At 38.8% G+C, this 27,307-nt stretch overlaps 1 protein-coding gene and 1 pseudogene across 1 annotated transcript; both read right to left on the bottom strand.

Annotated features, from left to right (window-relative positions):
• Positions 1-8,871: 8,871 nt before the first annotated feature.
• LOC149164038 (serine carboxypeptidase-like 25) overlaps positions 8,872-27,307 on the bottom strand; it is a 35,283-nt pseudogene continuing 16,847 nt past the window's right edge.
• On the bottom strand, positions 19,524-24,729 carry LOC149164041 (putative pectinesterase/pectinesterase inhibitor 51). The gene is made up of 2 exons (XM_089431938.1): positions 23,214-24,729; positions 19,524-20,606 (listed from the first exon to the last, which is right to left on the bottom strand). The coding sequence occupies exons 1-2, from the start codon at positions 23,755-23,757 to the stop codon at positions 19,918-19,920; spliced, it is 1,233 nt and encodes a 410-aa protein (XP_089288064.1). The 5' UTR covers positions 23,758-24,729; the 3' UTR covers positions 19,524-19,917.

Genomic DNA, 27,307 nt, shown 5'->3' with positions numbered 1-27,307 from the left:
TTGCTATACTTAAGATCCTATCAATATAGATAGATATCGTAAGACTTCTTTCTGAATTCCCTACTTTGCAAGTTTATTATATTTTGGAGTTGATATTTTTAGTTTCACAATCATACAAGATAACTCTCTCACTTAGTATATATGAATTCAAGGCACCTCCCCTTATAATTTCAATTTGATATTTCCTTTTATATTTACATTTATTAAATATATGTGTTAGCATTTCATGAAATAGGTAACTATTTTTTATTTCACAATGATATAAGATAATTATTTGATCACATCACCTTATCCTTTAGATTTGATATTTCCTTTTATAATTACATTTTTAAATATATGTGTTGGAATTTCAAGAAAGAGACAAATGATTGAGCTTATTCATTAGCTTTAATTAGCTTTACATAGTTTTCTTGGTTGCCAAATTTCCAAACATTCTCTTATTTCTTAAACATGGTTCAAAAGCTATCAAATATTAATCATATTAAGTTTATCTAGTAAATTTTCTAGCTTAGTTTTGTTGTTAAAATTTGAACCATTATCTTATGTGTTTATATCAAATTTGTTTTTTTCGAGTCATATTAAGTTGGTTTGTTTTTTTTTCCTTTTTTTGAAAAAATGGTTATATTTTATTAATTCTAGAAATAGATGCAAATGAGAAATGTATATTTGCACTTTGATGCATTTTTTTTTTAAATTGGTGATAATTTGCACTTTAATGGTTGGTACAAAAATTCTTCAAAAATTAGTAATGCATCTATATAATTCTTTTTGACCTGTCTTTGTTGGGTCTCATTGAATACCCTTTAAAAGATATCTATCTATACTTTACAAACAAAATGTAAAACCTTCCACCCCACAATGCAAAATTACAATTAACAAAATATCTCAATTTAACTTAACACTAACTTGAATATTTTTACTTTAATTTAGCTATATTGAAACTACGCTGCATGTACTACTTACTATGTAGCCTTTTTTTTTGTGTAAGTAAGCTTTGATATTAACAAAAACAGAATATAGTACAAAACTTCTGCTAAAGCAGATTACTGGCCGTTAAGCTGCAGGCCTTACCCCATGATAGTAGAAGAGAACATATTGACTGAAGACTAGAAAAGACATAATAACAGTAGACCGAGAACCGGCACACCACGCAGGGCGGCAACTAACAAGAGTAGACAACAGACAAAGACAGAGGAAACCTGGACAGATAACATAATAACCAGCTAAGAGGAGGAGAGCAGGGGTGGCACGCCTCGAGGCAAAAGAAGGCCGCTGGGGACGAGGGGTCTGATAGACTGCAAAGTCAAAGGCACTTGAACATCTCCATGACCGGAGTAGATCTTGACATGCTGATCTGCCCTGGCCTAGGCGAATTGCCCTGCTGGTCTCCCGACGGTTCACCCTTCTGCATGTCGGAGGGCTTGTTGTCTTGCCCAATGGTTTGTCGTAGAAGCTTTATCAGAACAGTGAGCTTTTTATCCATGGTGTTGACTTGTTGGTGAATCGCGCTTAGTTTGAATTCGCTGCTCTCCACCACCACCATGTGGTCATGCGACATAGTTTCTGCAAATTGCTTAAGCTTACGCAGCTGCTCTGCGTGTTCACCTTGGATGTCCATTGCTTTCGCGAGGAGGGTCTTCATGCGCCAACTTTCCACTTGAGTTCTTACAAATTGAGTGGCTCGAGTGCTGGGAGTTCCAGGATCCTGGAGCGAGTTAACTTCTTTCCCGATTTGCTGGTTAGAGAGCTTGCTTTCCTCATCCTGGACAGTGGCTTCTAAGTCAATGATCTTGCGCTTGTTCCATTGCGAGGTTTGCCTCTCAAACATCTCTCTTGCTTGTTGCAGATCATGGTTGGCGGACTTGTTGCAGTTGCCCTCCCCTGCCATTGTATTTCTAACTCACCTAGCTTTATCCTGAGCACTGTTTGCAGAGTCAGGAGCATTAGTTTTGCTGCACGCTAAGACAATGTTTTTCATTTGGCCTTTGAGAGTGGTTAAATAACAAATTTCCGGGAGATTTCCGGTGTGTGATCGTTTAACTTTGTGCAACTTGCACGTCAGATCACCATAATTGCTGCGTGATGGAATTTTGGTTGGGTTGTGGAATAATTGAATCCCTTTACGGTCACCGCTCCCTGCTTGCTCCAAATTGTGCCAAGTGTCCCTTTTCCTTGTAATGTTTCGGCGGCTCATATCACCACATATTATGAACCTACATAAATCTTTGTCACCTGCTTTTGTCATAGTTTCCCTCATCCTGTTTGTCCTTCACAACCTGCTGGAAATTAATGGAGCGCGTCTATTCATCTTGTTCAAGCAATTATGGCATTGGGCTACTCGACCCTCCGGTCGGACTCCTTTGCCGTCACCATATCTAACCGTGAGAGTTGGATGCATTTTCCCCTTAATTGCTGGTTGTCGACCTGCTGCCAACAGCTGTCCCATATTTCGTTGGGGTGTTCAATCCCATGATTTGCCAAGTGATCAGCAACTGAATTGGCATTTCGCCTTACCGCCTGAAAGACGAGGCCTTTCATTGTTCCTATCAGCTTGGCAATGTTGTCTGTGACTTTGGACAATCGCCAGTGTTTTGTGACTCTGCTAGCTGGCGTTCCCCCGTAGATTTTCTTGGCCACAGTAATGGCTACTTCTGAATCTCCCTCAATTACTGCTTTGCTTGTTTGGTTAATTTGGAGAATCCTTAGCCCTTTTTCCATAGCTGCAAATTCCATTTCATTATTTGTGCCTTCCCCAAGAGCTTTGTTGTAGATGTGAAGTATTTCTCCTTCATGGTTTCAGATAATTCCTCCAATGCCTGCTGGGCCGGGATTGCCTCTCGAGGCACCGTCAAAGTTTAGCTTTAGAAACCCTTCTGGCGGACGCTTCCAGCCCTTCGGCTCAGTGTTTAGGTTTTGCTGCTGCGCAGTAGATCCCAGTTGTTGTTCGTTGAGCAGGTTGAAGGCATTCAGAATTCGCTGGTCCTCGGCCGAAGGTTGGTTGTCAGGATCTGCCTTGCATTTTACCAAGATTAATTGACGCATGTTTTGGATTAAGGTGCTTTGCAGGTACTCTATATTTCTGTGCTCACTTTGAAAGATTCTGCGATTTCTTTCTTTCCATATGGTCCAAGTTATGAAGCCTGGTAGAATTTTCCATATGTTGTTGATTCTTACGTTGTTAGAGTATTTGCTTGGCCAATTCATGATGGTATTTTGAATGGATTCCCTATCTCTGTTTGTTTGTTGCAATATAGTTTCCATCCCTTGCCATAGGTGATCAGCCCATTCACAGGTATTGAAAAGATGGTTCATGGTTTCTTCTGCTTGATTACACATAGGGCATATGGAGGGGCCTTCGAAACCTTTTTTGCACAGGTTCTCCCATGTGAGAGTTTTTCGCCTCATGAGGAGCCATAGAAAGGTTTTTATTTTAGGCCAGAACATGGCATCCCAAACCTTGTTGCACCATTGTATCGCCTCCATCTGCTCCGAGTGTTCTAGCTGTTCTCTGGCCTCTTTGAGAGTGAAGTTACCGCTCCCTTTCATACCCCATCTCAGTATGTCGCTTTCTGTGGTCTTTCTGATATTTCGATTGTTTATGCAATTCAGAAGGTCCTTTGTATTGCTGTTTTCTTCAATTGGGTTCTCAGTTTCCTGGAGTGCCCATTCTCTCCATTCCTGGTCGCCACTGTTAGGATTCCAGTAGTGGTGGACTGTAAATTTTCCTCTGTTCTAGCATTCTCTTTTAAACTCTTCAAGCTCTATTTTTTCCAGCTTTACGAGCTGCTGCCATGAATCTTCCCAGAAGAGGGTCGTTTCCCCATTGCGGATCTCCCAGAAGTTGTGGTCCTAAACTAAGTTGTGGTTTCTTCTAGCTAGATTCCATATTGGAGAACCCTCTGGTGTTTCCTGTATCCTGATTAGGTCCTGATCGTTGTGGTTAGGAGTGTATTTCTCCTTCCAGTGTCTGGCCCAAGGTAGGTTGGTTTCCTTCAGCCAGCGCCACCACAACTTGGCTCCGCATGTCATATTGATGGTGTGGGGATCAATTAAACTTAAACCACCTGCTGCTTTCGAAGTGCATAGCTTGTTCCAGGCCACTAGTGCCCATTTCTTTTTCTCCGCATTGCCACCCCACAGAAAAGATCTTTGAATAGTTCTAATTTTCTGAAGGATACCGCTAGGGGCCGGCATGATGGATAGCAAATACTGCGGGATGGCCTGCAGTATTGCTTTGGTGAGGACTAGTCTCCCAGCAAAGTTAAGAGCCCTGTGAGTCCAATGCTTGCATTTTTTCTCCAGTTTTGCTAAGATTTTTTCCCAGTGAATTTTTAGCCAAGGCTTAGTAGTGAGAGGGGCTCCCAGATACTTAGATGGTAGAGTGCCTTTTCGGAAGCCAAGAATGCTGGAAAGATGGTTCTGGATGGCAGGATGAGTGTTAAAGAAGAAGATAGTCGATTTAGCATGGTTAATCTCCATGCCTGAAGCTTTGCTAAAGAGATTTAGAATGTTTTTGAAGGCCATAGCTTCTTTCACAGTTGGAGTGCCATGCAGCATTGTGTCATCGACAAACTGCTGGTGCGTTGTTGCAGGAATGGAGGGGAAAGGGTGTAAGCCTTTGAGTTTCCTTTCCTCTCTTGCTTTGTGAATGAGCCTGCTGAGCCCTTCCATAAGGATCACAAATAGGAAGGGGGAGAGAGGGTCTCATTGTCTAATGGCTCGGGAGGGGGAGAAAGGTGCGGAGGTGGAGCCATTAACCAGAATGGAAAAATTAGTAGATTTGATCAGAGCAACGATCCATTTGGTCCATTGCTTGTCAAAGCCAAAAGCATTTAGAGTGGCTTCCAAATAATTCTAGTTGACTTTGTCGAAGGCTTTGGAGAGATCTAGCTGCATCAGCATGCCTGGAAGTTTCCTTGTCTACAGGGTGTGAACCATCTCCTGAGCTAAAAGGATGTTGTCTAAAATTTGCCTACCCTCCACGTAGTCTGACTTCTCTTCTGAGATTAAGCCAGGAAGAATAAGCTTAAGTCTGTTGGTTATGACTTTAGATATGATTTTATATATCACATTGCAGAGAGCTATAGGTCGAAACTTATCAGGGGAGTTGGCTTCTTCTTCCTTAGGGATTAGTGCAAGGAAAGTGGAGTTCAGGGATTTGAGAATGGAGCCTGAACGTCTAGAGTCTTCAACAACTTCCCATACCTCTGTTTTAATAGTTGGCCAGCAAGCTTTGTAGAAGTTGATTGTAAAACCATCAGGCCCCGGTGCCTTATCATTTGGCATACTCTTGACCGCGTCTTCCACCTCCTCCATTGAGACCTTTCTTAGCAGAGCAGAGTTTTGCTCAGAGGTTATGATGTGGGGTATAGCTTGGGTTAATTCCTCTATGGCCTCGGATCTTTCTTCCTGCGTTTCCTGAGCTATATGCTTGAAGTGCCTGGTAAGCAGTGTTGATATGTCCTTGTGATTTTGAAGAGTTTCCCCTGCTTCATTGTTGAGCCTAAGGATTTTGTTTGCCCCCCTGTAGTCCAGCGTCGATCTGTGAAAAAACTTTGTATTTTGTTCTCCCTCCTTTAGCCATTGGATCCTTGATTTTTGTTTCCACAATGTCTCTTCCTGTTGGCAACGGAGTTGCCATTGCTGCATCAGTACCTTCTCCTGTTCTTTTGAGTCTTCTCTATAGTTCCCTGAAGCCCATTCTTTATGAATTAGATTTAACTTACCTTCGATGATGTTCTTTTCCTGGAAGATGTTTCCAAACTCGGCTGCATTCCAATCTTTAATTCTGTTTTTGATGTGTTTTAGTTTTCTTTGGAGCTTGAACATTTTGGTTCCTCTTAGATCTAATGGTTCACACCACCATTCCTTCAGCAAGTTTGCAAAGTTGGGATGAGTTAACCAGAACTTTTCAAATCTGAAGGGCTTATTTCTAGGGGTGCATAGGAAGGCTGCTTCCAAAGCTATTGGCCAGTGATCTGATCCTCCACTAGGAAGAATGTCAGAGTCCACTGTTATTCCTTCGAGTAAGATACTTTCCGAGATCAGAAATCTATCCAGACGGGAGGCAATCCTATTGTCTCCTCCTCTCCTGTTGTTCCAAGTGTAGGAACCATTTTTGGGAAGGATGTCTACTAGCTTGGCAGCTTCTATGAAATCCACAAAGAGTTATGTATCTTTGTTAAGCCTCCTGAGTCCTCCTTTCTTCTCCAGTAGAGAGGTTATCATGTTAAAGTCTCCCCCCATGATGATCTTAGAGGTTGGGTATCTTAGCTTTAAATTCATGAGAGAATTAAGAAAATAAAATTTGTCTTCTAATCTTTGTGGTCCATAAACATTTATGCATAGGTAGGTTTCAGAGTTACCTGTCATTTGAACTTCTGTGGCAATAAACGATCGTGCAGCTTCCATTGAGATAATGTCTATTACTCGGGTGTCCCAAAGTGTAGCTATGCCTCCTTCCCATCCTTGACTGGCTACATCTATATATTTGATAGGTTTGCCTAGCTTTTTGCTGATGTTCTCCATTTGGTTAGTGACACATTTGGTTTCCTGAATGAACATAATATTTGGCTTTTCTTGTTAGAACTTTCTCTTGAGCAGTCTTTGCTTGGCTTGGCTATTGAGACCTCTTGCATTCCATGAAACGATTTTCATTGATAACTAGATACTTATTGGTAGGACGGGAAGGCGTGTAGAGCCTTCATTTTACCAGCGTTTATCATTAAAATCCCCAGATCATGCAGCACCTCCCCACTGGTTCTTCTGCCTCTTCTTTTATTTTGCTTCCGGCCTGTTGGGTTAAGAGAGATGCTCTTTGACTGATTACTTGTGCCTTTAGCAATTCTTAATCTCCTGTTTTGCCTATCTAGTTCTGCTTTTTGTCTTGCAATGAAGAGGTCACTGATCTTCCTTATTTCTTCTTCCGGGATGTTGTCCAGCCCTTGGGTTCTCCAGTTTTTCTCCATATTTGAGAGGTTCACTCCTTCCTTTTCTAGAACTGCATTGAGCTCCATTTCCTCACTGCCTCCGTCGCTGGTTAACATATCAGTGTCTTCATCGCGTTCATCTTCGAACTCTTGCATTTGAACTTCTGTTCTGATTATATTTTCCTCCCCGTCCTTTGTTGTGTGTTCTGGCTTGTCTTTTGGTTCTTCAATAAGTTTTGTTTCCCTATTTGTGCCTTCTGAATCTGTATCAGTTTCCAGAATGTTGAAGGTGTTGCTGATGATGCCAGGTCCTGCCTCTGCTCTGTATATTCTTTTTCTGTTAGCTCTCTGTCTTATTTTTGGCTTTGTGAAGGCCTCTTTACTCTTTGCTGCTTGCTCTTGTTTGTGTTCTTCCCCTGTTCTGTTTAGAGGGAATTCTCAGATAAGGTGTCCGTGCTCATGACACCTTCTGCAACGGAAGGGGATTTGTTCGTAATCGATGGCTTGATAGTAATCCTCATCTTTGAATTCCAACCACAGACCTTCATGCAGGGCTCCTGAAACGTCCATCTCCACACAAATTCTTGCGCAGGAAGTATATCTTTGTTGCATCGTTGCTTTTGAAGCTTTAATGAAGGTTCCGAGCCGGTCTCCTATCTGCTTAAGCGTCGCTAGTTCCCAGTAGTCTATAGGAAGGGAGAATAGGTGGATCCACAGTGGGACCTGTGTGAATGTCTCTTTTTCAGGCACAAAGTTTGCCTTCCAAGGTCTCATGTAGAGTCCAGCTGAGGCAAAGAAGTAAGGTCCACCATCGAAGACTCTGTCCTTATCTTCAAAGTTTGTAAAGACCACAGTAAAGAAACCTTTTGCCCCAAGGTGGAGTTTAACATCACCTTTTGGCTTCCAGTGTTGCTTGATCCATTGGCCGAGTGCGCGTTTTGTTGGCCACAGTCCCATAAATTTGCGTATTATTGCATGTTCCATCATGTGGTCTCTATAGGCCTGAATGTCCGGATCTGACAAGACCACTCGAAGGGTTTCCTTTTTTTTCGGTTTGCATGCTCCTTGGATTGCCTGGTTGGAGCTGGGGTTTGCATTCTTTGCTTGTTCCTCTTCCTCTTGTGGGTGCTGCTCTGTTCCATGTTCTTTTTCGCCTTCTGTTTGGGTTATTATTGGTGTTGTGTCTCTTTGTCCTGCATCTAATCTTTTGTCATTTTTCTCCTGTCCATTATTAGCTTTACCTGTCATCTTTGGGTTTTTTCTTGTCTCTTTCTGCAGCTGCTGTGTCCTTTCTCTACTGCTGCCGTTGTCATCCTTACGTTCTCCATAACCATTGATTTTAAATCCTTCCTGCGTTTTCTGCTTCTGCATGACCGCCTGCTTAAAGGATGGGGTCCCAGTGGACCCCTCGTTTACCATTTGTCGGGTCAGTCCTCGACCTCTGAGAAGTAAATCTGCTAATCTGTCTCTTTGTGCTTCCAGAACTGTTGTTGAACCTGCAAGTTGCAGCCCCAAACCCTAGGTCTCGAAGCTCGCTCTCATCGCTCAGCTCTAGGATTTCTTTCTCTCTTACTATGTAGCCTTTGTTAGGCAACATTTTGACAATTTTTTGGTTAAATTTAATAAAAAAATTAAAGATTAAATTCAGTTGTAAAATTTAAGATACCTAACATTTTTTAACCATGCTGAATCTATTTCTAGTATTAAATTTTGATTGAAACACTAAGTTTAAAATGCTACAATTCAAAAAATTACCGAATTCAAACCAGAAAGATATATACGGGGAGAAAAATTGTTGACTGTAGACAACGCCCCCGCCCCCAATGTGCCGGAGGGTTTCAATCACGAAATTTTATTCAAAATAAGTTGGATCTCCCTATCTACAAACAGCAATCAAATCTGATAGAGTCAGCGGTGGGTTGGGACGGTGCTTGGTAAACTTTCACCCATTATGAATGATTGGAACTTCATGGCCAGCCCCCCTTACGGTTGCGAATGCAAGACCTTTGTATACTTCAGTCCATCCTCCAACAGTCTATTAATCAATCCATTGTCAAAAAATAATTAGTAAAACTTTATATCACAGTGAAAGTCGAATGAACACTGACTTATGTGATGAAACATCAGAATTTTGTTAAGAACATACCCACCTGATTACTGAGATACCATGGATACCATGAAATTGCAAACGGAAACATTAAGTTGATTAATCATAACCTTGTTGCAGTGACAGGTACTACAGAGTCAACGTCGCCGCTGGACATGAAGATAACAACATTTCCATTAATAAATGACAAAACTACTTATTACTTATTATTAATAAATGACAAAACTACTTATTACTATGATTATTAATAAAAAAGAATCAACTTATGAAGCTAAACTATGGATGCAAAAGTGAACTCTCTCCAAAACTATGCTAAAATTAATTGAAGGGTACCAGATAGTTTCGAAGACTTTCAGTGAAAATGAAACTAGTATTGTCGACTGAAATATTTGATCGGTGGAGGAAACACGTGTAAACCCAAATTCTAAGCCCTGCTGCAATAAGCTCTTCGTATATAGGAAGAATGGAGAATTCTGAATCCTTCCAATTATTATTATTAACCATCCGACCAGGGATCAAAATTGAACACGTCAGAGCCCAGCCCTTTAAAGGGTCTCTGGCACGTCACAGAAGTAGGGAGAAAATTTTAGGAGTCAAAAACAATTTTAAAATTGAATTTTGTCATTTAAAAAAAAAATTGGAATAATATCTTAAAATTTTTTAAGAAGTGCTATCAAATTGTCAACTTTTTTTTAAATTTCATTTTTTTCTGAAATTAGAATTTTAGGAATGTTGAATTTGTAAATTTCTTTTCATGTTAAAACTTAAATCCCATTTCAGAAACTCCCATTTCAAAAACAACAGTTTCCTTTTGAGTTGTTTTTTCTAATTGTGCATATGATGCAAGTTCTTATTAATTATTATGTCACAATTACCTTTTGATACCATTACATTTGGCAGTTTCTGAGTTGATTCCATTTCAAAAACAAAAATTTCTTTTTGAGTTGTTTTTTCTAATTGTGCATATGATGGAAGTTCTTATTAATTATTATGTCACAATTACTCTTTGATACCATTACATTTGGTAGTTTCAATTGAGAGTGACTAGATGTCAATATGGGCCATGTATTAGGTCTGTAATTTCAGTGGGTTGTGCCTGAACGGTGCCCAAAGCAAGGTTTGACGACGATTTAAGCTGGAGAGGAGCATAGATTCATCATTCAACAAATGCCTGTCAAGCAAGGTTTAAACACGATTTATGCATGGAGAGGAGCGCATTCAACAGGGTTCCTAACATACTGGATTTGATTTGTTTACGGATTCCCAATTCCTGGTATGTTTTCATATTAAAAAAGGAGATACCAAAAACATATGCACCTTTGTACACTCTTTTATTGAATCCTAAACCTGTTTAGAATTTTACTGAATTTTTTCATTCACGCAATAAACTTAAATTTGATTGAGCTACTTTTATATTGGCTTGAATGTTCTGGTCACAAAAATTTCCTACAAAATTAATCCTTATCTGAACTGGAGCAGGAATATAGGTCTCCTGTTTATCCATTAATGGTAAATGCATCCGATATATTAGTTCCGGCTCATATGAGACCTTCCTTATACAAAACATCCATGGGGTTGTTGTTCCACCATTCTCTTGTGAAAAAATAAAAAGAAATTTGAAAATAATTTACTGTTGTCAATTGAATTGCTCTTTTTTTTTATGCATTTCTTTATAGAAGTGTGACCTGAATATGTGCCCTTCTAAATGAAATTAAGACCTGCCCTTCAAATTTGATCACTGCATCCGACTATCATTTCAAGATGGAAACTTAACTATAAATGTGTTGAAGGATCATTCATATCAAAATGAAAAGTTAGATACCGGACTTGTTTGAATATATTGAGATACACCTGAAACCAGTCCATCTGTAGGGAATATGCGTAGTGTTAGCGTGAAGTGTTGTTTGCACATCACGGCGATTATAATATATCTCTGCATAGTTTTCAATGCAGGGGTCATAGCCAGATATCCTCCTCGCGAACTGTTAAATGCATAAACAATTAGTACATGGAATATAAGAGTCATAAGTAGCCTTAGGAAACAAAGATCACTTCAAAATCAGATTAAAATGGAACAACCGGATCTTATTTTTCTGGAAGAAACAAAGTGCTCAACAGACAAAATCAAGAACTTATGTAGGAAACTGGGGAGGAGGTTTTAGGTAATGGAGGTTGCATCACATGGTTCTGCAAGGGACTAGCGATTGGGTGGAACCCCAATCCTTGATCTTAGTTGATGTGGAAGTGACGAGGTCCTATTTATCATTGGAAATGAAAGTTGTAGGGACTCTATGATCACTAGTTTTTATGTTTTTACGAATGCGTATGGTCCTCAAAGAACAAAGCAGAAGATAAAACACCTTCAAGATTTAAGAGAGATAAGAACTAGGAAAGGCCACCTTCCTGGGGTGTTAGGGGGGACTTCCATATGATAACATCTCTATTAGAGAAAAATAGGGGCTGAAGACACATAAACAGAGATGATGAAGAATTTAATGAATTCATTGAGGATGTCAATCTTATTGACATGGAAATTACCAATCACTACTTTACATAGAGTAATTAGTGTAGAGGGTAGCATCAAGTTGTATCTAGGCTTGATAAGTTTTTAATTTCTAAGGATCAGCTGTTGCAAGGGATAGATATGGAAGTAAATATCCTTCATTGTGGAACATCCAGTCACTGGATAGTGGTATTAATGATCATGATATTATGTACCCCTAAAAATAGACCTTTTAGATTTGAGGCCTTGTAGTTGGATCAACTTGCCTTTATGGAGAATATTAAAAGATGGTGGGGTGAATAGATCCTAGTTAGGGTCTCTAAGATGTACATGTTACATGTAAGGTTAAAATATATCAAATTGAAATTAAAGCACTGGGATAAGTTAGAATTTAGTAACATCTTCCAAGTAAGAAAGGAATTGGAACATAAGATGGAAACACTACAACAAAAGCTAATCACAGAAGGATACTCAGATGAAAGCAGAAGTGAGGAGATGGAACTACTGAAATAGTGGGAGGATAGGTGCATATAGCAGGAAATTTTATGGAGACAAAAGTCTCAATTGTTATGGCTTACTGATAGTGAGAATAACATACAGTTCTTTCACCGCTCAAAGATTGATTATAAAAATTCCAAATAGATTCTTAGAATTAAGGATGAGAGGGGGCACACCTACGAAGCTCATCAGGACATTGAGAAAGTACTGGTTCAGCACTTCCGAAATATAGCATAGGAGCATCAAGTGGATAGACGAGATAATATCTAAAGAATTGTTAGGCATATCCCTAAGTTAATCACGTAGGAACACACTAAGGATTTGAATAAGTCAGTCTCCATAGAAGAACTAGCCCAGACCATGAATGAAATACCCAATGGAAAAGCCCCCAGGCCATATGGCTTTACTATTGATTTATTTAAAGCATGCTTGTATGTAGTTAAAAAAGATATCCATGAGGTAGTAGTAGATTCACAAGATTCATCAACTATTTTGGAAGCCTTAAAAGCGACCTTTATGTCCCTCATTTTGAAAGAAGAAAGGACTAGAACTCCAGTGAAATTGAGGCCAATAGCCCTATGTAATGTTCTATACAAGATCATATCCAAAGTAGTGGAAAATAGGCTGAAAATGATTCTTCCAAGTTTGATCTCAGCATAACAGTTTGGTTTTGTTCAGGGGAGATAGATTTTGGATAGTTTGATTCTTGTGCATGAGATAGCTCACTCATTGAAGATCGAGAAAAAGGCAGGTATGATTATTCAACTAGAGTTATCAAAGGGATACGATAAAACTATTTGGGATTATATGAAAGCAATATTAGGGGCATTTGGTTTTGATAAGCGATGGATCGGTGGGATTATGGCCCTGGTCTCATCCTCTACTTTTTCAATATCGGTTAATGGAGCCCAGAAAAACCTTTTTTCATGTCTAGAGGATAACGACAAGGGGAGCGCATGTATGCCTTTCTGTTTATCATAATGATGGAATGCTTGGGGAGGATGATCGCTATGGAAAACAAATATGTATATGTAAAGGGCCTCAATCTGCACAACGAAGGTCAGGAAACAACACATCAACAAATTGGTCAATGATACCATGCTACATGGTATTCCCATGATGAAGTAGGCTTGTTCATTCAAATTCATATTAGACACCTTTACCTTTGCTTTAGGCATGGAGATCAATTAGTGAAAGTCCATGATTTTTTCCTTAACACCCATATTTCTATCTAGAGGAATTTAACAAACTATCTTAGGGTTCCAAAGAAAATCCCTCCCATCAAAGTACCTAGGGGTCCCTCTAATGGTGAAAGCCTAGAAGAAGTCTAATTGGTAGAAAGTTATTTCAAACCTTGAGGACACGGTTAAATGATGGATGGTAAGAGCCTTGAACTTGGTTGGTCGGTTGGTCCTAACAAAGGTGATGCTTCAGGCTATCCCAAGCTACATATTATCTGTCCTTCATGATCCTATGGGAATCCTTCAAAAGATCAAGATATTTCAAAGGAACTTCCTGTTGCCAGGGGAAGAGGAAAGACATAAATGGGTGTTAGTGGCTTGAAATAACATATGTAAACTGAAGGATGCAAGAGGCCTTGGTCTTCAAGATCCAGAAATATCTAATAGAGAAAAGGGATCATAATTTTGATAGTGATGGTTAAAATGGGGGTTGACACCATGGGAAAATATGTGCAAATAAAAATATGCTCCTAAATACCAAACAAAAGACCTAGTGAAGCTCTTGGGTTCAATCCAGGGGTCAGTTATTTGGAATCTGGCATGGAATAATAGAGGCATCATACAACAACATTGTCAATAGGAAATAAGAAATTGAAAAGAACTCTTCTTCTAGAACGATGCTTGGTAGCAACAACCAATGTTAAGTAGAGAGGAATGGCATCCCTTCCAATGAAGCACAAACAACCAGCGAGGTATAAATAATTCCACCAATTCTAGGAACATGAGCTGGAGAATACAAAATTGATATGATGGACTCTGAACATCTTTCAACAGTTGGGCTTGAATGACTTAGCCACTGACAATTTAATGGAGGAGATGAACGAGAGACATTTTTTTTAATAACGATCAGGATCAGCTTAGGTGGGGGAAAACGAAGGAGGGGATTTCAACCTGATGGAAGCTAAAGCATATATCATTATGGGAGATACTGATTTCGATGATCCTTCATGGAGAAAAATATGGGGGGCTCTGGACTGGTCGAAAATTAAAATTTTTATATGGTTAATTTTACATAAGAAGGTTCTAGCCTAGGAAAATATTATAAACAGAGGACATCTAGGTGCCTCTTGGTGTCGTGTCTATGAAAAAGCAGAGGAAAACCTTAATCATCTACTTAAAACTTTTGTCTATTCAAAGACTCTCTCAGACTAGTTGACCCTCATCTTTCGAAAAACAAATAGAAATAGGGAGAGCATACAAGAAACAACAGAGAAATGATTGTTCTAATTTACCAAAAATGAGGTGGTTAATATGACCTGGAATTTAATTATGGGGTTCATCCTCTGGGTGGTCTTGAAGGAGCGACATTGCCACATATTTTGTGATAAGAAGCTTCCTATCAAAAACCTAGTGGAGGAAATAAGACGTCATCTTAGGGACACAATTATTAGTAGAGGCACTCAATTCTAAAAGGAACATTCATCCACCTAGGAAGTGAGAATTATGAAAAAATTTTATATGGATTGCCTGATTAGTCCGAGCCACTGACCTAGTGAACCCCATATCCAACTTGGATCCATGATGTGGCTGGATCCCCCTAACGGTTTCCTGAAACGGAATTTTGATGGGGCGTCGAAAAGGAATCCGGGAAAGGCAAGGACTAGAGGAGTCATTAAAGATTGGAAAGGTAAAATATGCAGATTATACTTGATAAACATGGGCCAACCCTCAAACAATGCAACATAATTCCATGTCATGGAGCATGGGATAGAAATGAGGATCCACAAAGGAATGATGAACATGATAGTCGAAGGGGACTCTGGGTTATTCATCTAAGTAGCTAGATGAATGCAATGTGGTACACAATTGAGAAAAGTAACAAAGAATTGTCGTCTCACCCAATTAATCCAACACATTTAGAAACATTTTGAGGTATTGAAAATTGTGGAGTTCACCTTAGTACGTCGCCCAACAAATGCGTTGGTGGATAGGGTGGAAAATGTACGGGTCAAGAGCATCGAATCGCTAATCAGTGTGACATGGGAGGAAATGTTTGAGTGTCAATTAAAGGAATAATGATGAAGGTTGTTGGAGAGAGATTACCCCATCTCAAGAAGGTGGGTTGAAAGAGAAGGGGTGGAACCAAATCAGGACAACAACCCACCTGACGATGTAAATGAATAACCCTCATTATGGAAATACAGGTAGCGGCTAGTTTGGAAATGAGAAGGGGTACATGTTCACCACATAAGGAAGGAGTGAAAATTGATGATGGGAGAGAGGGGATTTCCTCCCCAATGGATCATCCTTCCGATCACCTCATTAATTGGATAAGGCTATGAGAGGAGTGGATAAGTACAATATCATGAGGGGTGGCATACTTGAGTAAGGCAATGGTGATTATGACTGTAAAAACCGATCAAAAGGTCAAATGAGAGGGAGGATGCCCACTAGTTCTCATGTTTTTACTGCAACACCATTGGCATGACTAATTTATTGAAATTAGAGAAGGAATACAATAAAAAATTGGTGATGTTGGTCATGTCTTGGGTGTTTCCTTTAAATTGTGAGTCAGGACAGGAAGTAGGAATTGTAACGATAAGGATGAGAGATGGAAATTTGTGTAACAATGAGGGAAAGTTAGGAATTTTAGATCATGTAATTAAGGTTTCGATGAGTGTAATGGTAAAGGGTCACAATGCTGGAGGTAGGCCACAGGACATACCTCACGTAGATGCTCAGGGTTCTGAGGCCAGTAAAAGTACTCAAATGGAGGATGAGATGAGGTTGGTTGCGATCAATTATCAAACGAATATCTCATAGAAAGGGAAGGAGATAGTGGAAACCTAGGAGAATGAGGTTAGCAGACAACGCAGAGCTATCTCGAATGACCGAATTGAGGAGGAAGTAGAATGGATAATCGACACACGGAATACCATAACTCAGATGATGGTGTACAATAAGTCCCTGGAAACTGCTTGACATATAAAAACTCTAGTTGGTAAGCTGAAAGTGGAGCAATCAAAAGAGCGAATTAGCAGACATATGGAGACACAATTCTAGTTGAAGGCGATAGACCTGAGACTATTAACTATTAAGGAGGCTCTCAAGGGAATGGGGAGAATAGAATTCCTGCATAATAATATGATTGAGGATATGGATAAGATGTTCTCAATCTAACTGAAGTACATCAATAATATGGACATCACATAGGGGGAAAAGCAAGGGGATTCACCCTGTGTGAGAAAATATGGGGTTCAAGAGGTCAGAGTTGTAGGTGGTCATCAACAGACAACTCCACGTGTGAGGGGAGCATCAACAACAACTCCAAGCGAAGGAGAAATCCTTGCGGCTGAGAAAGGTCCGGGAACAACGACGAAAGAAAGTCATGTTAACTGATTATTACATTGTCCATTCTTTTGTTTAGTTTCGTTGTATGGTTTCATAGGCAATATAGTATTTATTTTGTTAAATTCGAGCATGTGGATCCAAAATTTGTAGTTAGTAAGATAGACAAACTGACAATTAGCAGTAGTAAGGTAGGTAATTTTGTTGAATTATATAAGGGATACTAGAGAAAGAAAAACCTTATGGAATGTCTCGTTAAATATGTGATTAAGATTAAAAAATTATGCATTTGGTCTTGTTGCCAATTTGGCAGACCAACTGCCTTTGTATGTACTCTATGTTTATTTTGTAATATAAGTATTCTCTATTGACTTAAAAAAAATAAAAATGAGTCTAATTGTGGATTCTTAGTGCTTAACTTGACAAGTCATAAAAAGCATTATTTTCTATGCGACCCCTCTCTCAAGTCTATGGACCAACATCCTTTGTAGCCAACCATAATTACTTACAAATTGAGACATGAGAGTAGCACCGTAGATTCCCACACATATTCTACAAAATTGTCCATTAAATCACTACTACACGTGTCAATTTCCTTATCATCTCTAAAAGTATCACCAATAATCTTTTACTCTTTGTGAATTCTTGTAAACAAACCATTAACAAAAAAATGCTTTATTAACAACTCCAATATCAACCACTACTTTATTAATAAATACTTGATCAAACAACTCTACTATACATTCATGATAACTTTATAAACTACTTTTAAATTAACTCACTTATTTAAAATCATTTGGTTGATAATAACTTAACACGCCAAGAATATCAACTTTCATCATGACTAAGCCTATACCCAACACATTAACGTATTATCTCTCAAAAGATAACGTACACCAACAATTCTATAACTAAGTCCAATCTGCAAACCCAACAAAATCTAATAAAATTAGAATCTTATATATACCGAGTACCATAAAGAGCAATTAAATTAAATCTATTTAAATAGTTTAAAATTTATTTATATTTTTTTATAATTTGACATTATTATATTTTTTTTTTATAATCTGAATTATTATATCTGCTACAGATATAGTATTATTTTGATTGGGCATTATTTTATTTCTGAAAAAAATGTAGCTTTTCTATAGTTTAGATTGAATTTTGATATTTTTTATTAATATTTAAAATTTTATTTTGTAATGATTTTTATTACAACCATATAAATAACTACCTCAAATTTTCGTGATATAATTAAAGACTTGTCTGAATATATTGAGACACGCCTTAGCCCAGTCCAATTGTAAGGGATATGCGTAGTGTTAGCGTGAAGTGCTGTTTGCACATCAGGGCGATTATAATATCTCTGCCTAGGTTTCAATGCAGGGGTCGTAGCCAGCTACCCTCCTCGCGAACTGTTAAATGCATAAACAAATAGTACAAATCATATGATTTGAGAACGCGTCACTTAAACTCATTAGATGTAGAACTAGCATTTGCACCACATGTTGCAAAAGAAACGCCGTAAGGCAATGATATGAAAAACAATAGCATAGAAGAGAGAAGTCAAAATTTTATGCAAATGACATAAGAAACAACAGCATAGAAGAAAGAAGTCAAAATTTTATGCAATTTTGTTTCTTTACCGGTGTTTATTTTTTATCATCAACAAATGGCCAATTCGAGGCAATGCTAATCTATATTTTTGACAAAGAAAAATCAATAAAAGTCAAAAACAATTATGGATCTAGAATTGAATCTCAACACAGAGGTGTGCCTTACTGTCTAGCATGTATGAGTGGATATCACAATGAGACTTTTTAGAACATTATATACCTTAGTGTCAGACAAGGGATGAACAAAGAGGAATCCCAGATAAAATGGAGACTTCTGGCTTATTTTAAGTTTGATACATTATAAGTGCTACATGCTTTTTCCAACCCTAGCGTTGCTTCTGATCCTAAAAGAATTCCAATTCCACAATGTTCTGATTTTTATTGAGAGTTGAGAAAGTGTTAAAACATGTGTACAAACTCATAACGTTAAAGAGGAGTATACTATAAATATAAGATTTATCCCACGTGTCTATCTAGTCCTGTCAGCAAATCTAAAATAACTGATCTTACCATTGGTTTAGGAGCCTATAATACAATTGGATGGATATAAACTCAATTACATCTTAGAAATCATGGGAAGACAATCATATGGATGGAAATGATAAACATACATAAAGTTGAAAAAAGTGAATGCATCACTGCTTGTGTGCAGCATAAGGACACCCACAGGGAGATATATTTTGAATAACATCACTCCTTGGAAAAATCAAAGAGAGTGTATGCAAATTGTCACACAGAATAAGCCATGACGTTGTCGAGAATAACATGCTGTTAAAAATTAAGTACCTTATTCTTCAAATGATCAAAGTATTATCCAAACTTATATTGTTCTAGAATCTATTAGTTCCAACGATGTTTAAATTATTCTTCATTGTGGTTGTATTTTTATTTCTGGTGTTAATAATAGTTTGTATCTTATACCAGGAAGGTCAGACTTTTATAACTTTCTAGGTCCGGTTTTTATTTCAAGCCTTTTAAAAGTCCTTTGGTTAGTTTAAAAAGTATGTTGTAATGTTGTCGTAGAGTCCTCTATTACCAGAAAGCTGACCGATAGACTGGTTTTTGCTTCTGTTTACCAAATTGCTCTGCACTTACACTCAGCCTGTATAAGAAGTTGCATGTTTTTCTTTATATTAAGAACATATTGAGAACTTGAATGATATCTACTTAAAACTTGAGAGTCAATATTATGTTTGGTGGTTCATAAATCCCTGTAATTTTCATTCAACCAATTTTCGTGATTTAAAAAAAAAAACAACAACAAATACAGGCACCCAAACCTTTAGAGTTCATAACATTTTTCCAAAAGTTTTATCCCATGCTTCAAACATGACCGCGGGAGGATTCGCCCAATCACAAAACAGTGCTGCGTTGAAACTTTCCCAGTAACAAAACAGCTTTCCTCTGCACCAGGTACAAAATTATTCTGCCATTTTGGTCATCAATGTCGATCAAAATAGTGCAGTAAAAATTGCAGACAAGTACAAATAACATTTTCCTCCAATGAAAAGCAAGTGGCTCCTTCATAGCAGATTGAAATTGCAATACTCCAAAGACAGATGAAACAGTGATAGAAGGAAACAATGTGGCACATGGATTTTTGGGTTGCAATTGTCTGAGAATTTTTAGTCCCATTGCTTCCCGTTGAATTCTTCACCATCATCAGGGAACAACAACAATGTAGAAGAAAATCACGCATTAGAAGATTGCATAGTAACCAACCTTTGTTTTTGGATTAATTTATTGTATCTGGCAGCCATTCGTCTCCCTGTATAAAGTTTCCAACAGTATACATTCCTACATTTCTCTCAGGTATCTGATTAGACCATGGCGTTCTTCCAGAAGCCTTAGCCCCCGGCTCATAATTCTGGTATTCCCCATAGTAAAGCGTGTTAAGAGCAAAGTCCTCTATCCACGACATCCATCCCTCAGGGCTAATGGCCTCTCCCAAATATGAATTTATGCAGATTGCTCTGGAGTACATCTTCCATGGCCGACCCAAATAGCCTTTGTAAATTTTTGGGTTGGCATAGTAAGCCCTCATATATTCTTCAGTTCCATTGATAGTGCAGTTATGGAAAACAAATCCTGTGGGCTCGGCTGGATCTGTTCGACCTTGTGCAGTGACAGGATCTGATGATCCTTTGTCTGAGTTTATTTGACGAGGACGCAGCAGAATGAGACAGTTTTCAAAGATGGCTGCCGAGTCTCCAAATATGAAGTCAACAGTGCCTTCTATTCTGCAGTTTCTATAGAACTGACGAAGAATATGAGTGTACAATGTATCCTGGTGGCCAAGAAAGGCACAGTTGTAGAAGGCAGAGTGATCGCTATCTACTCTTAGGGCTACCGCTTGTTGACTACCTGGCCCTGCTGCATTTTCGAATGTTATATCCCGTGCTAAGAAGCCATCAGCATTTACAGCTGCAATTGTGAAAACAAATAAATTAGCAATCCTCAACATCTAAAACAAGATTTAGTGGGATCGAGGAATATGGATTGATTGAATTTTCCTTTGATAAGAGTTCAAAACCAAAGAACCATGGTAATTGTAAGTATTAAATTCCATCTTTGTTTAGAAATAGCATACACATATTTATCTAGTTATCAGAATAAACAGAGATCCGATTTTAGCATATGCCCATTGAAATTTCTCAAACATACAAACCCCAATGCATGTTGAAAGACATTACACCTATCATATGAAAGGGTTCCAAATATCTTATTCTTAAAATGTAAAACGATAATTAATTTTTTTGCTGCTTTAATAGGATGAAAGAAGTGCAGAATCTGCAAAAATAAATGTTATTGCTCTCTTCTTTTCAGCAACCTACAATCTGAAGAAAAGCATTATTGCTTCCCTTGCAAATGACGGATTGCATTCCAAGCACTGCTGGATTTTGATTGTTTCCTTCTCCTCTCATTTGTATTTTGTTGATGCTTTCTAGATCAGCATTCCTTTGCAAGGGAATTAATCTGGGTTGAACTCAAGTAGAAAATTTCTCTCTCATTAATTGGATGGTCATTTTCACAATTGATTGTCTCCAAAGAAGTCTTGTCAGCCAAATCTCTACCTTTCCTCAGGCTTTTAAGTTTAACCAGCATGCAGGCCCTCAGTGTTGTGGTTTGGCATTTTTATCCAGTAGTTCTTAGCAACATGGCAGAAAGGCCACACTTTATGTCCATGCAGAAGGAATTGGAAGCAATGGTAGTGGATTCCTTGGCCACAGAATTGAACAAGCGTTTAAAGCCCTTTGGGTTCTGCAAGAAGACCCATAAAAATCTGCAAATGTATCAAAGAGAATTGCTTCCTAGATCATACTTGTACAGTAAGTGATCATAGTAGAAGGTCATTTGATTGTGAAACCGTTGTGAGATTCAATCCAAGTGACCTGAATTTACTGTAGATAGACGTCCTCTTTGATATCCATGTTTATCTCCATTCAGGGGCTTGGATGTCACTAGGGCATCTAGAGAATAGCTAAAAGGAGGGAGGCACTCTTTGAAGAACTGAAGACGCCTTTAAAAAAACAGCACATTCGCTAGACAAAGGGGCCTGTGGAGGCAATCTACAAAAGGCAAAGGGCCAGATAGGAGTTTCCCGTGAAGAAAGAAGACAAGTCCAAAAATGCTCTCAAGGAAAAAGGGATGAATGCCAAACTGTTTGTACAATGGGTTATGGAACTGTTTGTTTATGCTAAATCATACACTGTAGCATGAGGAATTGGACTGTCTCAGCCTGCGCGCAGTCAGGTGGTAACGAGGTAGGCCCCAAGATTTCAACACCATATAGTACTATAGGTCTGTTAATTGTGTCAAAAAATGCATCTCAGAAGAGATGTCCTGAAAATGCATATGGAAGTATTGTCGGTCAAGCATGGAGAGAGACCTATAACCCTTTCTAAGTTTGGGTTGAAAGACATGCCTTAAGCTAAACCTAAGGGCTATGGATCAGATCCCATAGATGTATAAGCAATGGTAATCTCCACCTCGCTTCCTTTGAAGAAGAAGTGGAAGTTTGTTAGGGTGCTCTTGGATATTTAAATCACAACCTCAGTTTCACTAAGGTTCACCACCATCATTCTATGACCATCACATTGGCAGGGGCATCAAGCTATCTCTGAATGTCCCTAGGGGAGGAGGCTAAAAGGATCAGATCCTTTGCAAATAAGAATAAGGTAAACAAAACATGGTGTAAAACGTAAACATCTCCCTTGTGGAAGTACTCGCTCGGTTATGCTCTAACCCATTAATGTATATCCCATGGAATTTCATGAAAGCAACTACTCCGCTCAGATTTATCCGGTGCACTGTTCACCGCCTGTTGAATACTCATAGAGGATTCATCCTTGGACACAGTCACATCGGGAACCAATTTATCAACCTCTAATACATCCCAAATTTGATTATAATGATGGTAATAATCTGCAGTACTAGAGGAATTGGATGATCTCTCTGTTTTTGGAGGCCTCCATAGGACCATATTCTGTCCAAGAAAGGCACAGTTGTAGAAGGCAGAGTGATCGCTATCTACTCTTAGGGCTACCGCTTGTTGACTACCTGGCCCTGCTGCATTTTCGAATGTTATATCCCGTGCTAGGAAGCCATCAGCATTTACAGCTGCAATTGTGAAAACAAATAAATTAGCAATGGTGGATGATATTTTGAGACCATGAAGAGGGAAAGCCAATGCAAATTCAACTTGCAGACCTTACTCATCTACTTCTTTGCTGGTGCTCAAGATCCTAACAGCTCTTTTAATGTCTCTTGGGGTGAATTAGTGACAAAAGGTGAGAGAGGAGAGAATATGGACTAAGGTTGACCCGAAAAATCACAGAGGGATGTGGTCCGCAAGAACCATGTGTAATGATCAAAACATGTTGGAAGAGCAGATTTTCCAATTTCAATTCAAGGCATCTCAAATCTGCCAGGAACCACACCATGATCAAACACAATAACAAAACCAAACTCAGGCAAAGAAATAAATTCCAACTTAATATGAAGAGGAAGAGGAACAATGATGAGCATTACCAACAGTTGCAGAGCCATATGTACTTGGAACACCAGGGAGGGATGGCACACGCATAGACCCCGTGATCACAGTCTTCCCCATGCCATCACCCACAAACATAAGATTAGTTTTACTGGGAGGAACCCTAACAATCTCCTTATACACCCCAGCCTTTATATGTATCACGAATCTCCGCTCAGATTTATCCGGTGCACTGTTCACCGCCTGTTGAATACTCATAGAGGATTCATCCTTGGACACAGTCACATCGGGAACCAATTTATCAACCTCTAATACATCCCAAATTTGATTATAATGATGGTAATAATCTGCAGTACTAGAGGAATTGGATGATCTCTCTGTTTTTGGAGGCTTCCATAGGACCATATTCTGTCCAAGAAAGGCACAGTTGTAGAAGGCAGAGTGATCGCTATCTACTCTTAGGGCTACCGCTTGTTGACTACCTGGCCCTGCTGCATTTTCGAATGTTATATCCCGTGCTAAGAAGCCATCAGCATTTACAGCTGCAATTGTGAAAACAAATAAATTAGCAATCCTCAACATCTAAAACAAGATTTAGTGGGATCGAGGAATATGGATTGATTGAATTTTCCTTTGATAAGAGTTCAAAACCAAAGAACGATGGTAATTGTAAGTATTAAATTCCGTCTTTGTTTAGAAATAGCATACACATATTTATCTAGTTATCAGAATAAACAGAGATCCGATTTTAGCATATGCCCATTGAAATTTCTCAAACTTACAAACCCCAATGCATGTTGAAAGACATTACACCTATCATATGAAAGGGTTCCAAATATCTTATTCTTAAAATGTAAAACGATAATTAATTTTTTTGCTGCTTTAATAGGATGAAAGAAGTGCAGAATCTGCAAAAATAAATGTTATTGCTCTCTTCTTTTCAGCAACCTACAATCTGAAGAAAAGCATTATTGCTTCCCTTGCAAATGACGGATTACATTCCAAGCACTGCTGGATTTTGATTGTTTCCTTCTCCTCTCATTTGTATTTTGTTGATGCTTTCTAGATCAGCATTCCTTTGCAAAGGAATTAATCTGGGTTGAACTCAAGTAGAAAATTTCTCTCTCATTAATTGGATGGTCATTTTCACAATTGATTGTCTCCAAAGAAGTCTTGTCAACCAAATCTCTACCTTTCCTCAGGCTTTTAAGTTTAACCAGCATGCAAGCCCTCAGTGTTGTGGTTTGGCATTTTTATCCAGTAGTTCTTAGCAACATAGCAGAAAGGCCACACTTTATGTCCATGCAGAAGGAATTGGAAGCAATGGTAGTGGATTCCTTGGCCACAGAATTGAACAAGCGTTTAAAGCCCTTTGGGTTCTGCAAGAAGACCCATAAAAATCTGCAAATGTATCAAAGAGAATTGCTTCCTAGATCATACTTGTACAATAAGTGATCATAGTAGAAGGTCTTTTGATTGTGAAACCGTTGTGGGATTCAATCCAAGTGACCTGAATCTACTGTAGATAGACGTCCTCTTTGATATCCATGTTTATCTCCATTCAGGGGCTAGGATGTCACTAGGGCATCTAGAGAATAGCTAAAAGGAGGGAGGCACTCCTTGAAGAACTGAAGATGCCTTTAAAAAAACAGCACATTCGCTAGACAAAGGGGCCTGTGGAGGCAATCTACAAAAGGCAAAGGGCCAGATAGGAGTTTCCCGTGAAGAAAGAAGACAAGTCCAAAAATGCTCTCAAGGAAAAAGGGATGAATGCCAAACTGTTTGTACAATGGGTTATGGAACTGTTTGTTTATGCTAAATCATACACTGTAGCATGAGGAATTGGACTGGCTCAGCTTGCGCGCAGTCAGGTGGTAACGATGTAGGCCCCAAGATTTCAACACCATATAGTACTATAGGTCTGTTAATTGTGTCAAAAAATGCATCTCAGAAGAGATGTCCTGAAAATGCATATGGAAGTATTGTCGGTCAAGCATGGAGAGAGACCTATAACCCTTTCTAAGTTTGGGTTGAAAGACATGCCTTAAGCTAAACCTAAGGGCTATGGATCAGATCCCATAGATGTATAAGCAATGGTAATCTCCACCTCGCTTCCTTTGAAGAAGAAGTGGAAGTTTGTTAGGGTGCTCTTGGATATTTAAATCACAACCTCAGTTTCACTAAGGTTCACAACCATCATTCTATGACCATCACATTGGCAGGGGCATCAAGCTATCTCTGAATGTCCCTAGGGGAGGAGGCTAAAAGGATCAGATCCTCTGCAAATAAGAATAAGGTAAACAAAACATGGTGTAAAACGTAAACATCTCCCTTGTGGAAGTACTCGCTCGGTTATGCTCTAATCCATTAATGTATATCCCATGGAATTTCATGAAAGCAACTACTCCGCTCAGATTTATCAGGTGCACTGTTCACCGCCTGTTGAATACTCATAGAGGATTCATCCTTGGACACAGTCACATCGGGAACCAATTTATCAACCTCTAATACATCCCAAATTTGATTATAATGATGGTAACAATCTGCAGTACTAGAGGAATTGGATGATCTCTCTGTTTTTGGAGGCCTCCATAGGACCATATTCTGTCCAAGAAAGGCACAGTTGTAGAAGCCAGAGTGATCGCTATCTACTCTTAGGGCTACCGCTTGTTGACTACCTGGCCCTGCTGCATTTTCGAATGTTATATCCCGTGCTAAGAAGCCATCAGCATTTACAGCTGCAATTGTGAAAACAAATAAATTAGCAATCCTCAACATCTAAAACAAGATTTAGTGGGATCGAGGAATATGGATTGATTGAATTTTCCTTTGATAAGAGTTCAAAACCAAAGAACCATGGTAATTGTAAGTATTAAACTCCGTCTTTGTTTAGAAATAGCATACACATATTTATCTAGTTATCAGAATAAACAGAGATCCGATTTTAGCATATGCCCATTGAAATTTCTCTAACTTACAAACCCCAATGCATATTGAAAGACATTACACCTATCATATGAAAGGGTTCCAAATATCTTATTCTTAAAATGTAAAACGATAATTAATTTTTTTGCTGCTTTAATAAGATGAAAGAAGTGCAGAATCTGCAAAAATAAATGTTATTGCTCTCTTCTTTTCAGCAACCTACAATCTGAAGAAAAGCATTATTGCTACCCTTGCAAATGATGGATTGCATTCCAAGCACTGCTGGATTTTGATTGTTTCCTTCTCCTCTCATTTGTATTTTGTTGATGCTTTCTAGATCAGCATTCCTTTGCAAGGGAATTAATCTGGGTTGAACTCAAGTAGAAAATTTCTCTCTCATTAATTGGATGGTCATTTTCACAATTGATTGTCTCCAAAGAAGTCTTGTCAGCCAAATCTCTACCTTTCCTCAGGCTTTTAAGTTTAACCAGCATGCAGGCCCTCAGTGTTGTGGTTTGGCATTTTTATCCAGTAGTTCTTAGCAACATGGCAGAAAGGCCACACTTTATGTCCATGCAGAAGGAATTGGAAGCAATGGTAGTGGATTCCTTGGCCACAGAATTGAACAAGCGTTTAAAGCCCTTTGGGTTCTGCAAGAAGACCCATAAAAATCTGCAAATGTATCAAAGAGAATTGCTTCCTAGATCATACTTGTACAATAAGTGATCATAGTAGAAGGTCATTTGATTGTGAAACCGTTGTGGGATTCAATCCAAGTGACCTGAATTTACTGTAGATAGACGTCCTCTTTGATATCCATGTTTATCTCCATTCAGGGGCTAGGATGTCACTAGGGCATCTAGAGAATAGCTAAAAGGAGGGAGGCACTCTTTGAAGAACTGAAGACGCCTTTAAAAAAACAGCACATTCGCTAGACAAAGGGGCCTGTGGAGGCAATCTACAAAAGGCAAAGGGCCAGATAGGAGTTTCCCGTGAAGAAAGAAGACAAGTCCAAAAATGCTCTCAAGGAAAAAGGGATGAATGCCAAACTGTTTGTACAATGGGTTATGGAACTGTTTGTTTATGCTAAATCATACACTGTAGCATGAGGAATTGGACTGTCTCAGCCTGCGCGCAGTCAGGTGGTAACGAGGTAGGCCCCAAGATTTCAACACCACATAGTACTATAGGTCTGTTAATTGTGTCA

Source organism: Pinus tabuliformis, chromosome 5_1, assembly GCF_031772625.1.
Source record: "Pinus tabuliformis cultivar Carrire ecotype Pingquan chromosome 5_1, CPIR1, whole genome shotgun sequence".
Taxonomy (NCBI): Eukaryota; Viridiplantae; Streptophyta; class Pinopsida; order Pinales; family Pinaceae; genus Pinus; species Pinus tabuliformis.
Note: the sequence above shows the minus strand (reverse complement) of the source record. Positions and strands in the feature narration are given on the sequence as shown.